Raw genomic sequence first — 14598 nt, forward strand, 5'->3', positions numbered from 1 at the left:
GTGCTTTAGCCTGGCTCCAATCATTCAGTCCTACCTACAAGTTCAGTTAATCATCAACAGGTTGTTGTCACCTGGTCAACAAATAAAACCTCGTGCTCGGGTTATAAATTTTCTAGTCTCTAGCACAACAACGCTGAGAAGATGCAGCTCTCACTCTTATACAAGCACACTAACTCTATTTCAGGTTCCATTAGCAAGCAGATGACAGAAAGGTCCAACTTAGTTGAACCAGAGAGGCATACCAATTAACTTTAAAATAAACAGCACACTAAATAGTTGTGCAGTAAAGTTAGCACAACTATCCTGCTAAACTGTCAACATCCTGGGGATACCATTGGCCAAACACTGAACTGGACTTGCCATATAAATACAGCAGCTACAAGAGGAAGTCAGAAGTTATGAATACTGTGCATGTACTCATGTCCTGACTGTCCAAAACCTGTCCACCATCTACTAGACAAGTCAGAAGTGTGATGGAATACCTGCCTGAACAACAGCAGATCCAACAACATTCAGGAAACTTGACAACAACCAGGGTAAAGTAGTCTGCTTGTCTTGCACCACATTCACAAACATCCAGGATTAATATGTATTATATGGAAGATGCACTGCAGAGATTTACCAAAGATCCTTAGACAACACCTCCCAGACCCACGACTACTTTCATCCAGAAGGACAAGGGCAGCAAATACATAGGACCACCACTACCTGCAAGGTCCCTCCAAGCCACTCTGTTCTTACTTGGGAATACAACACAGTTCCTTCACTGTCATTGGGTTGAAATCCTGGAATTTCCTTCTTAGTGGCATTTTGGGTTTACCTTCAGACTGTGGACTTTGAACAGGTCAAGGTGGCAGCTCACCATCACCTTCTCAAGGGCAACTCGGGATGGGCCATAAAGGCTGGCCAACCAACAATGCCCGCATCCCAAGAGTATTAAAAGAAAACACCATTGCATAAATGTTAACAGATATCCTGTATATTTCAAGATTCATGACGGTTATGCTTAAAAACAGTCTACAGATAAGCAACCATTCAGACCCAACTGTCTAATTTGAAACACAGCTGTAAAGTGAAAGAAATGAATTATTGAAAAAGCCTTAAAACACATGACAACATTTTCCAAAATAAGTGAATCCCAGAAAGGCAGCTTACTTTTGTAGTACAAGCTTTACACTAAGGATGCAGTTTGCACTATTCACCATTCACTAACACGGACATGCCACTGCCACTCACCAGAAGGAAAGAAAACAAAGTAAACTAAAAATCTGCGACAAACTCTACTCCATTATGTATTTCATTTGCACTCTGTGCACAATCACTAAGTAACTTCAAAAATGCTTATATTAAAATCTATCGAGATGTCAATTTATAGAAGCTTCCACTTTCCTTTTCCATCACAAGGTTTATTTTATTCTTGATCTTGCACAAAAATCAGTTCCAGTCTGTGTCAAACATTTCCATAGCTTATTCTTAAATGATAGCTAAATCTCCAATAATCAATGCTGAAAGTTTCAATTCTAGATTTTGGAAACAATGCATGTTTATTTCACTGGACTTTTCACTGTACTGATGTGCTCCAGGCAACTACCAAAAGTTACATGCACCAGTACACAATCTCCAAAAGGCAAGTGGCAAATAACCTCCACTTAAACAGATTTGAAGGCAAGGCTCATGTAAATCCACAGCAAACCCAAAGTAACGCAAATTCCTTTGAAGTGAACTTTTAAAACACAAGGTCCACATTTGTATAATTGTTGTCCTCAAATGCTTTTTCACTTGCTTCATGTAATAAAAGTAGTGATCACACAATTAGACAGTATTCTCAAAACCAAAATTGTTTCCTAATCAACCATTACCATTTCAGGCCAGAAAACCACAATCAACCATTTTCAGACTACACACCAATAAATTATGAGATTGTATCTCAAATTTCACAGCACAGAAATAGTTTCCTGCAAAGAAAAGCATCTGATTTCAAAACTGGCATTCCATTTGGCATACCCTGCACACAGAATTATTGAGAGCCTACAATTATTCACAGGAATTTTTGAAACTCACATAATCATGGAAGGCTTTCGCTTCACTTGAATGTTCACACGTGTCTCGCCTTTCTGGAGCTGCACAGTAAAGGTCCCAAAATACACTATAGGGAAGGAAAAAAGATCTGTTACTATTTCTTTCTCAGCAAAACAAAAGTATACTCCAGGCATGCACATGCAAAAAACATTTGATACTGTTTGTTAGCATAGCTCATTGTGCTGCAATACACTATGCTCAGGAAAACACAGCTTTCAATGATAAGCTATATAAATATAAGGTGTATACTGGCATCAAAACCACAAAAGCAGTCACAACTTTAAGTAGTAGTTAATAAACTCTCAGGTTTAAAAAGCAACTGACTAAAGAGTATACAGCTGTATATTTACATCAAATGACAGGAGTTAAAATTGGTAATAGTATTCTGTTTCAGTAATAACCAAATAATTCAAGATCCCAACTTAGACTGTAAATACTAGCTGCTAGAAAACAATTACAATTCCAACTTCTCAGTCCCTGTGAAGGCATCTGCTTAGTCCCATTCATAGTGTGTGCTGCACTTCACAAATCCCCAGGTTCCACCACAGGCCTCTACCTGCAGATGTTCAACTAAAACACTTACCTGACTGAGCCCATAAATTTGCAAACTAGTCAAATCATTATTTTATATAATTAGGGTCCCATTGACAGCTCTCCAAATTGTACTACACACAATTCACAGCCATCAAACTGAAATCCAGACCTACTTGTAAGGGTTCTTAATTTCTAGTAATTAAGGGCAAGTTATTGAAAATATGATAAAAACCAATTTCCTAACCCTACTTTTTATCAAAAGTCCCAACCTTCTTCAGAAAGCACATATTCATAAGGAGGTTCAATTTCACAGGCATTATCATCTGCTAAAAGACAAGACTGTCCATCTAAATGGTAACAGCAAGCTATTCCACCAGAGCCGTGTCATAGCCTCTTATTCTTAATAAACCCTCATCCTACCTTTATCCACCTCACAAAACACAAAAGCTCACTGCATAATTTAGTTCAACTATACAACTTTGAATCTCCCATACAACTTCCTCTTGAATGGCTCCCAAGCAGTTGCCACCAAGACTCAGTTGAAAGGCAATTCTAATTACTTTGTGCGAGATGCTAAGTGACATTGGTTCAGAATGACTTCTGTTACATTAAGTTTATGTTTCAGTCCGTCTACTGTGGTTCAACTATTAACTTTTTTTTATTGGTATTTTGCTGAAATGAATATTCCCTTGAATCCGCCTCCATTCAACACACCCTTCCAACAGGAGTTCATGCATAATAATCAGTAAATCTAGCTGGTCCTTCCCTCCCTAGCCTGGGGTCATGGAGGACACCTTTGGCACCCCACTATCAAGGCAGAGATTAGCAAAAGCATAGATTGAACCTGATCTATATGATTCAAATCTCACACAATGTATCTAGCCCAAGCAACTGCCAGGAAAGTTCGAAGTATTAATTCAGTGAAAAATATTAGAACATTGCTCTGCTAACAGCATTTGCCACCAGCCAATGCTGCTTCTCGGCCTACACATAGATCTTAGGTCATTAGGTAAACCCTACTACCTTTACGCAAGACCTCCCCATAACAATGTGGAGGCAGTCCAGAGCAGCTGCATGTTCTGTGCTACTTTTCCACTTTGAGTGTTTAACATGATAATTTTTTTTGGTAAACAACCAACAGCTTAAATATAGTCATGTGATTCACACAATTATGACACATTGGTTCACATAGTCAGACAAAGCCCAAAGAAATGTTAAAATCTCTACAGAAGTACATAAAGTTCCAAACATCAGCGTTCCACTGGGATTGCATACAGATAATTTTCAGCATAAAAATGTAAAACAAATAATCAGTAGCAAAGTCTGAAAAGCAAAACAAGTGAATACATCATCTTTTGGCTTTCATCAATAAAGGAACCCAAAATACTCGAGTGCAAATGAACAAAAACAACTTAACTGACATTTTTTGCAATCACTGTCCCTTTGAAGATTCATTTTTAACAATGATTTGGAGGTGCTGGTGTTGGACTGGCATGGACAAAGTTAAAGATCACAATACCAGTTTCTAGTCCATCAGGTTTATTTGGAAGCACTAGCTTTCGAGGCACTGCCTCTTCATCAGGTGGTGGTGCAACAGGACCAGAAGAATTTAGAACAAAAGGGTTACAGTGTCACTTAGTTGTAATGATATTAGATTAGATTACTTTACAGTGTGGAAACAGGCCCTTCGGCCCAACAAGTCCACACCACCCCGCCGAAGCGCAAACCACCCATACCCTACATTTACCCCTTACCTAACACTACGGGCAATTTCGCATGGCCAATTCACCTGACCTGCACATCTTTGGACTGTGGGAGGAAACCCACGCAGACACGGGGAGAATGTGCAAACTCCACAAGTCAGTCGCCTGGGCGGGAATTGAACCCAGGTCTCTGGCGCTGTGAGGCAGCAGTGCTAACCACTGTGCCACCGTGCCGCCCATGATATATTAAACAAACCTTCTTCAGACCAAGTCTTGCATCTTTTAGGATGGGATATACTGGTTTAGGCTCTTTAATATGTAAAGGTGAGGACTCCTTTTAAGTTACATTTTCAAGGTGGCTTCAGATTCCCTAATATTTTTAACAAAACATACAAGGACCCAAGAAAACCACTGACTGTCTGATATATTCAACAATATATCAGACTTTCCCAAAAACAAGATAAACAACAGCTGATCAAGTTACCAAGAGAGCAATAATAAAATGATGCACTTTGCACATTCACATAATTGTTTGTGCCTCTTGGTTACAAAGGTATTTTAGTGAAGATTACTGAAAATTAAAAACTTAGATTAAAACAGAATTTAGATCGTGGGATTCTCAGTCTAATAAGTAACATGTGCCGGGTCAATCTTCAGCCAACTGGGGAAAGAGTTTTTGAGAACAAGGTTAATGCACAAAAGACTAATGTCATAGTGTATCAAGAAATGGTGATATCAGCACTCCATTCACTGAGATATGGACAACCTACAACAAGTATCTCAAAAGCAGTGGAAGAGCTCAACAAGATCCTTCAAATTCAGTGGCCAGAAAGGAACTCCAACAGCAGCATCCTCCCCAAAGTCAGCTTACCCAGCATCAAGGCACAAATTATTCAAAACCAGTTCTGCTGGGCAACATGCCATTTGTCTGCAAATACTGGATTTCCAAAGTGACAGCTCTAATTAGAACTTGGTCCCAGGAGATTCCCACGAAGATAGCAAAAGTGCTTTAAGAATATTCCCAGAACACCCCAAAGAGGTAAATCATACCCCAATTCCTTGGAGACCCTGACTCTTGACCAATTAAAATTGATACGGCTCATCCAGGAAGGCACTGAAAGCATTGTGGGGCTTAGAATTGTGCACGTGTGAAGCCAAGGAGTGAGAACACAAACCTCCAAAATAACTCATCTGCTCAACCCTTCAAGCAACACCAGAGTAGTGTGCAACAAAGTTTGCAGATCACATTGAGCTGATAAGCCATCTCAGAACTCTTTCAACCAGAGTCTAAGTAAGTCATCCCTGATTGGGGAGGGGAGGGTTGGTAGAAGAGGTATGAGTCCACCACTGACTTCAGTTTAGTAACTCGTGCGTAGAGGGATTTTGGATGGCTTATAATATTCTTATGTACACTTAATCGCTGAAGCAATTAATCCTTCATATGTAATACTAGCAAATCAAACCCTAGGAAGATATGGGCCCCAAGTTTGATTTGAAATAAAACAGAAATTTGCTAGAGAAACTCAGCATGTCTGGCAGCATCTGTAGAGAAAAGCAGAGTTAATGTTCCAATCTAGCGACACTTCAGAACAAGTTTGATTTTGTAGATTTAGATTACTTACACAGTGTGGAAACAGGCCCTTCAGTCCAACAAGTCCACACCGACCCGCCGAAGCGTGACCCACCAAGACCCATTCCCCTACATTTACCCCTTCACCTAACACTACAGGCAATTTCGCATGGCCAATTCACCTAACCTGCACATTTTTGGACTGTGGGAGGAAACCAGAGCACCCGGAGGAAACCCACGCAGACACGGGGAGAATGTGCAAACTCCACACAGTCAGTCGCCTGAGGCGGGAATTGAACCCGGGTCTCTGGCGCTGAGGCAGCAGTGCTAACCACTTTGTTTAACAGTCAATAATAAATGGTACTGTCTGAGGCTATCCAGCAAAAGTGGCTGTCCTTCCCATCATGGGAAATTGAATGAGGGTGCAGGGAGGATGGAAAACATTGGCAAAAAATCCCGAAACTTAATTTGGGCATCTTGGCATCCAGCCCACAGTAAATGATGCAAAAAGACTAATTACTGCCAATTAAGGTTGCCCAAAATGCTACACAAATGTACAAATAAGCATACAAATAAATGTTTACCAACATGTTAATTATCTGACATATTACAAATTGTTCAATATTAAAAATCTGCTTGTTAAGATGACAGCTGTACAAATCTCAGTCTGATCATATATACATATCACTTATATGGCAATAGAACTCCCAATTCACTAAATATGTCCAGTATGAAATTCTCTTGGATCTTTCCCACCCCCATATATTCCCAAGCAGCTGCCATTTCCTCTTTTAGTTTCAACAGGACTGTGTGGGTGGCTACATAGCTGCAATCAGCATCACTATAATCAGTTAATAGAAGGAATACCACTGTGGGGACTCCTCAATTTTTCACTAAGATGCTTAATTGCACCTAGGACGTTGAATATCGTATTGAGTGAGAGCAATATTAGCTCACCCTTCTGCCCTCAAAGCAGAGAACCACCACATGACCCTAAACAAATAGCCAACAGTAAAAGTGATGCCAATAAAGTAATTCTGCTGTAAAGCTGAGCCACAGTATGCAGAGATTCCAAGTTCCAGTCTCCAATTTGTCTTTGGTTGATCTGATCCAGCACGATGGCACAATGACAATGTTTTCGGGAGTAATGGGTTTGAAGCTGTTAGTTAACTAGCCACGGTACCCATTCAACATTCCAAGTACTATCGCAAATGGACGTACATGGGTTCTTGCCCAACGTCCAATTTAAAAAAGAAATTGCTGGGAAAACTTAGCAGATCTGGCAGCATTTGTGGAGAGAAAGCAGAGTTAACATTTCAGGTTCAGTGAACTTTCTTCAGAACTTTGCTTCTTCACTCCTGAAGAGTCACTGGACCAAAATGTTAACTCTGCTTTCTCTCCAAAGATGCTGCCAGACCTGCTCAGCTGTCCCAGCAATTCGTTTTTTTTTCTGATTTCCAGCATCCACTTTTTTTCTGTTTAGTGAAGAACCCAATCAAACTTGCCTGTATTACCAGATTAATCATTGACTACTTGGATGAGGAGCTGGAAAAACTGCTCCCACCCGTGGAACCACATCGAGCAAAAGCTGAAATGCTCAATAAAAGGGGACAAAAGTTGCAAGCCAGGATGGGATTCAACCTTCAAAAGGTGCAGTTTTGCACTGAACCAACAACAATAACCGATCAAAAATAGTCAGGTTTCCTATCGGTGTTAACAAAGTAACAAGAGGGTCCGAGAGCAGTCGTTTTGCATTTTAAATCTACATAGTAAACAGTTACTATACACTGCACCCGAAAGTTCCAAATCAAGAGCAAAGCAACTCGAGTTTGTAAACGCTGCGCAGTACAGTAACTTGGGGGGAGGGGAGGGAGAATACAGGTAACATTTTCTGTCTCTGCGATCCTTGTGAAATGATCTCATGTACTCTCGAAACCCTAGCATAAAGCTGCATGGCTCAAAACGCATCATGAAAACAATTTGTGTAAGCTGGATTTAAAAAGACCATAAATTATAAACTCGTTAACGAAAAGGCGTTTAATCAGCACCAAAACTTCCGATTTTTAACAAGAGATGCCTGTTGCTAGTAAAGCCCTTTGTATGGACCCCAGTATCAGTATTTTTGATACAATGTTGCCAAAAAGTTCCAAAAGAAAACAGAATAAAAGTATCTGTATTTATTACTTGGAGCGATGATGGAAACTCTACACAAGCCCAATGTGGGACACTTAAAATTATCTACTTACCACCACCAGGAGTGTAAAAACCCAGGAGGTTCCCCTAATGTGATATTTTTCTCCCATCGTATCTGCAAAATTTAAAAAAAAACTCAGAGTAAGTACGGAAGGAAACGGGGAGGGGAGGTGGTAAGAAGGGAGCGAGGGCAGGCTGCATTGAGAACTAGTCAGCTGAATGGATTTTTTTTGTTTTGTAGCCACAATAAATGGCAAAAGGTTAACACAATTCAAAATGGAGGCGAGATTGTCCGCCTGAGAAACAAAGGCTAAAGCGGAGTGATGGAGACATGCAGTTACCTCTGAGAGGAAGGTCTGTGCGGATTTCTGTGCCCCGACATGAAGCAGATATTCGTACACGTACAGAGCCAACCTGCGGGCGAAGGAGACACAAAGGAGCCGGTTACAAGGCTTTCTATTTATTACACGGGAATGCAGAGAGGGAAAGAGGGAGAGAGCAAGAGAGGAGCTGGGGGGTTTGTCAGCGAGCGGCACTACACCCAGGCAGCCCCGCCGGACACAATGTTTCATTCAGTTTCTTTGGAGAAGCGGAAACCCACAGCGTGCGAGTCAAACATAAATACTAATGATAATAATAATGAAAAGAGATTTAATCCCCGCGATCTGCAGCGGCCGCTGTCTGGCCCCGGGGAGCCAGTTAAACGGTGAGCAAATTCCTTATCTTTGTTATAACAAAAATTAAACTTACTTTTCTCGAGCTTGCCCGTCCGAGGGCACCGCCGAACCTTTGCTTTTGGCGAACATGCTTTTTTGGGGAAGGAGCTGCCTGGCAGTCGGGCACCTGTCAAACCATCAAACCCGGGGCGACCCCATCGCCGCGTCCGCGCACGCAGCCCAGCCCCGGCAGCGGAAAGGGCGGCCGCGGGCCCCGCCCCCCCTTCCAACCAACCCAAGTGACAGGGGCATGGGCCAACCGGCGACCGCCGCCCTGCGTCAATCATCCTCTCAGACCTACTGCCACCTAGGACGGCCTGTCAGTCAGCCGCCGCTTGCTCCCGGTTCCGCCAATCGGAGGTGGGCGGATGGGCGGGAGCTTCCCGCCGGAGTGACTGGCCAGTTTGGTTACAGAGACCGGCTGCGCTGATTGGTCGGCGGTTCAGATACATCGACAAGGGGGGAGCCTCGAAACAGTGCGCCCGGGAGTTTCTAAAACCCCCTCCCCTTATGCTATTCCGGGCGAGGGCGGCATTCCCCCTGCTCGGTGGCTGCTGTGAAAACCTGGGACGGAGTACAGCATTCACTCCAAACAAACACTAAACACAATCCTATTGTTTAACTCTTACTCCTTTCTCCTGGTGCATTCATTTTATGTAGTGCTTGAGCTTCCTGCATGTTACGTTTTTGTTCTCTCTAGTTATTTTCGCTCAGTAGTCAGCGTGTTGTCGATGCTTATTTCAAAAGTAAATTTTCTGCTTTAACAATATCTACCTCCCACCACCCCCCCCCCCCCTCCCCCGTCAGCACCTCCTCCCTCCTCCCCCCCAGCCGCCACCGCACACCCAATCCCTCGGGCGCTGAAAAGAAGAAGGTTCATACAGAGTTAACTGGAGATCTGCAGAAAATCCGATCCTGATTACTTGGTTTTGAAATCAATGTTGTAAATTCCCAACTCATGAACAAAAGCGCATGCAGCGCAAAGCATGTGCTTCAGGTAAAAATACAACGCGCGGAGACGGACTGAGTCCAGAATAGAGCTGCACAAAAACTCATTCATTATTCGCAATGCTCTAATACTTTCTTGTGTGGCGGAACACATTTAGCTCCCCTTTTAAGGCTCCCTTGTGTGAATAAGAGAACGAGAAACGCAACAGTTTGGAACTGATCGAAACCGGTTTGCACGCACGTGATGTGCAGTACAGTAGTTTTCCATTAAGATGGACCTGATTCTCCAAATTGCAACTCATTCAGGAAGATACCCGGGAAGCAGTGGCGTTTCCCAGTTTGCTAAAGCGTTTGAGATCTTAACCGTATCAGACTTCCGTCCAAACACAGAGAAAAAGCTTGAGCCATCCTGTGCACAATCAAAGCGAGTTTTAACCGTCTAGACTCAACCTTTAACTTCTCCAGATTCCAGGATTAGTAAATTATTTAGAACTGCTTCCTGTGTACATAAATATATGCAGATTAATCGGTAATTTATGTAACTACAACCAGAATTATTGTTTGAATCTGTGAGCCTTACCTTGGGACGGTTTTAAATTAACTTTTTTTGACAGCCTTTTTTTAAGTAGATATAACCGTGTAACCACGAAGAAATAGAACCCAGTTAAAATACTGTTTTACGAATATTGTTCTGCAAATCAAAACAATCCCTTTTTAAAGATGTCACCGTTTTTAATTCTGAACTTTAGTTCATTGCCTTGAAGACAATTATTTCGAGAGTTCCTTATTAAGACGTAAAGCCCAAATCTTGAACAATATCCTCATACCTTTATTCTAAACTTAACGCTATATAGTGTTCATTATGCAGCACAAACATGTCCAGTGAATCGAGGTTTGTATAGCTAACTTAAAATGCTCGTTTTTAATTACTTTTAATGTCAGCCTGCGGAATCTGAATTTGGGGAGACTATCAGAAGTGTTCATATGTGAACCTAATACCTAATATAATTTGCATAACCACAGCCCATGCAAGCTGCAACTGAATACTAGCACAATTCATTGCTATGTTCCATACTCACCTCTTAAAGTTGTCTAGCACATTATGCTTTAGGGGCTAAAGGTTTCTATTCAACAGCTACTCTGACAAAGACTTAACAACTGGAACTTGCCCTTGCTTTTATGCATGCTAACATTTCAGATTCCTTGTATTTACAAATTTTCACAATTGAGTTAACAGCAGCAGTCCTGTAAAGTCCTAAAACCAAAATTTACTAGCTACTTTTGCTTTAATTTTAAAATTTTCTTTTGTGTAGACTTATTAGTTCATATCACTAATTTAAGTGCAAAATTTAAGAACAAGCTTCCAAGTCGTGCCCTCAGGTAATTCCCACAAAGCATTTAATAATTTGTGATAAGCAAAAAAAACTTCAATATGTCAACATACCTTGTTTTGGATCCTGCAATTTTATGTAATTTCTGCTTCACTTAGTTTCTTAGAAACCACCTTCCATGCTATGTAAACTTTGCATCATTCAATAATATAAAATTAATAACTATATCATGGAAAAGGTGCCCCTAAGTAGCAGCCATCACAATATAATGAATCTTACATTCAGTTTGAGAGAGAGAAATGTGGGTCCGAGACCAGGATCTTTAAATTATTCAATTCTGAGCAATTGCGAGAATATGAAAGCAGAGTGAACCACAGTGAGCTAGCTAATTAGGTTAAGAGATAGGCTAGTAGTGATGCAGAGGCAGACACTTCAGAGTATAATAGAATAAATTCTAATAAGAAAGATAAAAAACAAGGGTTGGACCCCCGCCATGGTTAATTTTAAGTAAGTTGAACATGATATAAAACTTGAAAAACACATAATTGCACAAAGTTGGTGGAAGACATATGTTTGGACGGAATGTTTTAAAAAGACCAAAAGATTAACAACATAGGGCAGGAGGAATGGTACAAGAGAAAACTAGCATGAAATATTACAATAGGTAATGATGGTTTCTATAGATGTTAAAAGATAAGAAAATGAACATTCATTCTGTAGAAGGTGAGTCTGCAGAATTGCATATGGAAAATAAGGAGATGGCAGGTGAATTGAACAGATATTTTGTATCAACTTTCACTGTAAAAGATACAAGTAATATCCCAGAATAGCTGTAAATCATGAAATGGAAGAGATGGAGGAAATCTAGAAAATTAAAATCTCAGAGAGCTCATACTAAACCAAATCGGTGTAGGCTGCAGGCTGTCCTGAATTAAAAATAGTTCGTGAGATGATTGATGTTTTGGTTCTAAGTTTCCAAAGATTTCCTATGTTCAGGAAGATTGCATTAGTTTGGTAAATAGCAAATATAACTTACTTGTTCAAAACTGAAAAGAGACAGCAGGAAGCTTCTGAGCACAAGGAACCTAACATCTGACAGGGAAAATTTCAAAAATTATAACTAAAGTTAGAGCAAGGCAATTAGAGTCATAGAGATGTACAGCACGGAAACAGGCCCTTCGGTCCAACCTGTCCATGCCGACCAGATATCCCAACCCAATCTAGTCCCACCTGCCAGCACCCGGCACATATCCCTCCAAACCCTTCCTATTCATATACCCATCCAAATGCCTCTTAAATGTTGCAATTGTACCAGCCTCCACCACATCCTCTGCCAGCTCATTCCATATACGTACCACCCTCTGCGTGAAAAAGTTGCCCCTTAGGTCTCTTTTATATCTTTCCCCTCTCACCCTAAACCTATGCCCTCTAGTTCTGGACTCCCCGATCCCAGGGAAAAGACTTTGTCTATTTATCCTATCCATGCCCCTCATTATTTTGAAAACCTCTATAAGGTCACCCCTCAGCTTCCAAAGCTCCAGGGAAAACAGCCCCAGCCTGTTCAGCCTCTCCCTATAGCTCAAATCCTCCAACTCTGGCAACATCCTTGTCAATCGTTTGTGAACCCTTTCAAGTTTCACAACATCTTTCTGTTAGGAAGGAGACCTGAACTGCATGCAGTATTCCAACAGTGGCCTAACCAATGCCCTGTACAGCCGCAACATGACCTCCCAACTCCTGTACTCAATACTCTGACCAATAAAGGAAAGCATACCAAACGCCTTCTTCACTATCCTATCTACCTGCAACTCCACTTTCAAGGAGCTATGAACCTGCACTCCAAGGTCTCTTTGTTCAGCAACACTGCCTGGGACCTTACCATTAAGTGTATAAGTCCTGCTAAGATATGCTTTCCCAAAATGCAGCTCCTTGCATTTATCTGAATTAAACTCCATCTGCCACTTCTCAGCCCACTGGCCCATCTGGTCAAGATCCTGTTGTAATCTGAGGTAACCCTCTTTGCTGTCCACTACATCTCCAATTTTGGTGTCATCTGCAAACTTACTAACTGTGCCTCTTATGCTCACATCCAAATCATTTATGTAAATGACAAAAAGTAGAGGACCCAGCACCGATCCTTGTGGCACTCCACTGGTCACAGGCCTCCAGTCTGAAAAACAACCCTCCACCACCACCCTCTCTCCTCTACCTTTGAGCCAGTTCTGTATCCAAATGGCTAGTTCTCCCTTTATTCCATGAGACCTAATCTTGCTAATCAGTCTCCCATGGGGAACCTTGTCAAATGCCTTACTGAAGTCCATATGTAGAAAAGTTCAGGGTGTAGAAAACAGACACAGTCAATATTGTTTTGTGCAAAAAAATTAACCAATTTACAGGAGTTTTGAGAAGATTTGTAGCTCAGGTTGAGGTTCTGGATGTAGGTTTGCTCGTTGAGCTGGAAGGTTCATTTCCAGCCATTTCATCACCCTCCTAGGTAACATCTTCATTGGGCCTCCGGGCAAAGCACTGCTGATAGAAAGCAGGAATCATCAGGAATGCTTTGCCCAGAGATCCACTGAAGATGTTAACTAGTAGGGTGACGAAATGTTTGAAAATGAACCTTCCAGCTCAGCAAGCAAACCTACATCCACAATTTACAGGCGTTCTCTAAAAGTAATATGTGCAATGTACAAAGGGGAACCAGTGGATGAACTGTACTTGTATGTACAAAAGGCATTTGATAAAGTGCCACACCAAAGGTTATTACAGAAAATAAACATTCATGGTTCAGTATAAGGGATTGTGTATTGGCATGGTGGAAGATTAATTAGCTAACAGGAAATAGATAATGGCATAAATGTAATGAATGGTGCTGAATGGTCTTTTTCTTGTTGGCAAAATGTAATGAATGGTGCTGAGGTCATAATTTTACAATTTAGAAAAATGACTTGAATGAAGGGACAGAAACTGAATTTGCTGATAATATAAAGATAGATAGGAAAGTAAATTGTGAAGAGGACATAAGGAGACTACAAAGGAATATAGATTGTTTATGTGATCGAGAAGAGGTCTGGCAAATGGAATATAATGTGGGAAAAGGTGAGATTGTGCATTTTAGCAGGAAGAATAAAAAAGATCTACATTATCTCAATGGCGAGAGGTTACAGAGCTCTGGAATGCAGAGGAACTTAGGTGTCCTAGTGCAAGAATTGCAAAAGATTCATATTGATACAACTAGTAATTAAGAAGGTTATTAGAATGTTTCATTTAGTGCAAGGTGAATTTAGGTTGAGAGGTTATGCTTCAGTTACACAGTTATTGATGAGAGCACATGTTGACTAGTCTGTACAGTATTGTTTTTCTTACTTAAGGAAGGATGTAAATGTGTTGGAAGCATTTCAGAGCAGGTTTACTTGACTACTGTCTGGAGCAAGCATGTTGTCTTATGAGGATTGATTGGATAGACTAACAGACTAGCTTATAACCATTGTAACTTGGACATTCCTTGAAGATATGGGGTACCA

General features: G+C 41.1%; 1 protein-coding gene across 8 annotated transcripts in view; it reads right to left on the bottom strand.

The window, feature by feature from the left end:
• ssbp3a (single stranded DNA binding protein 3a) overlaps window positions 1-8985 on the bottom strand; it is a 199699-nt gene extending 190714 nt beyond the window's left edge. For 5 of the 8 annotated variants that reach the window (XM_087990785.1, XM_087990781.1, XM_087990784.1 and 2 more), the window contains exons 1-4: window positions 8830-8984; window positions 8421-8493; window positions 8133-8194; window positions 2062-2146 (exon numbers count right to left, since the gene is read on the bottom strand). In XM_087990785.1, the coding sequence (XP_087846911.1) occupies window positions 2062-2146; window positions 8133-8194; window positions 8421-8493; window positions 8830-8885 (276 nt within the window). In that variant the 5' untranslated portion in view covers window positions 8886-8984. Of the gene's footprint in view, window positions 1-2061; window positions 2147-8132; window positions 8195-8420; window positions 8494-8829 lie in introns of all 8 variants that reach the window. The other 3 variants (XM_087990783.1, XM_087990779.1, XM_087990782.1) reach the window with 1 other exon arrangement.
• Window positions 8986-14598: the final 5613 nt, after the last annotated feature.

This window comes from Chiloscyllium plagiosum, unplaced genomic scaffold (genome assembly GCF_037043375.1).
Source record: "Chiloscyllium plagiosum isolate Xiang-an unplaced genomic scaffold, Cpla_swu_hap1 HiC_scaffold_9, whole genome shotgun sequence".
Taxonomy (NCBI): domain Eukaryota; kingdom Metazoa; phylum Chordata; class Chondrichthyes; order Orectolobiformes; family Hemiscylliidae; genus Chiloscyllium; species Chiloscyllium plagiosum.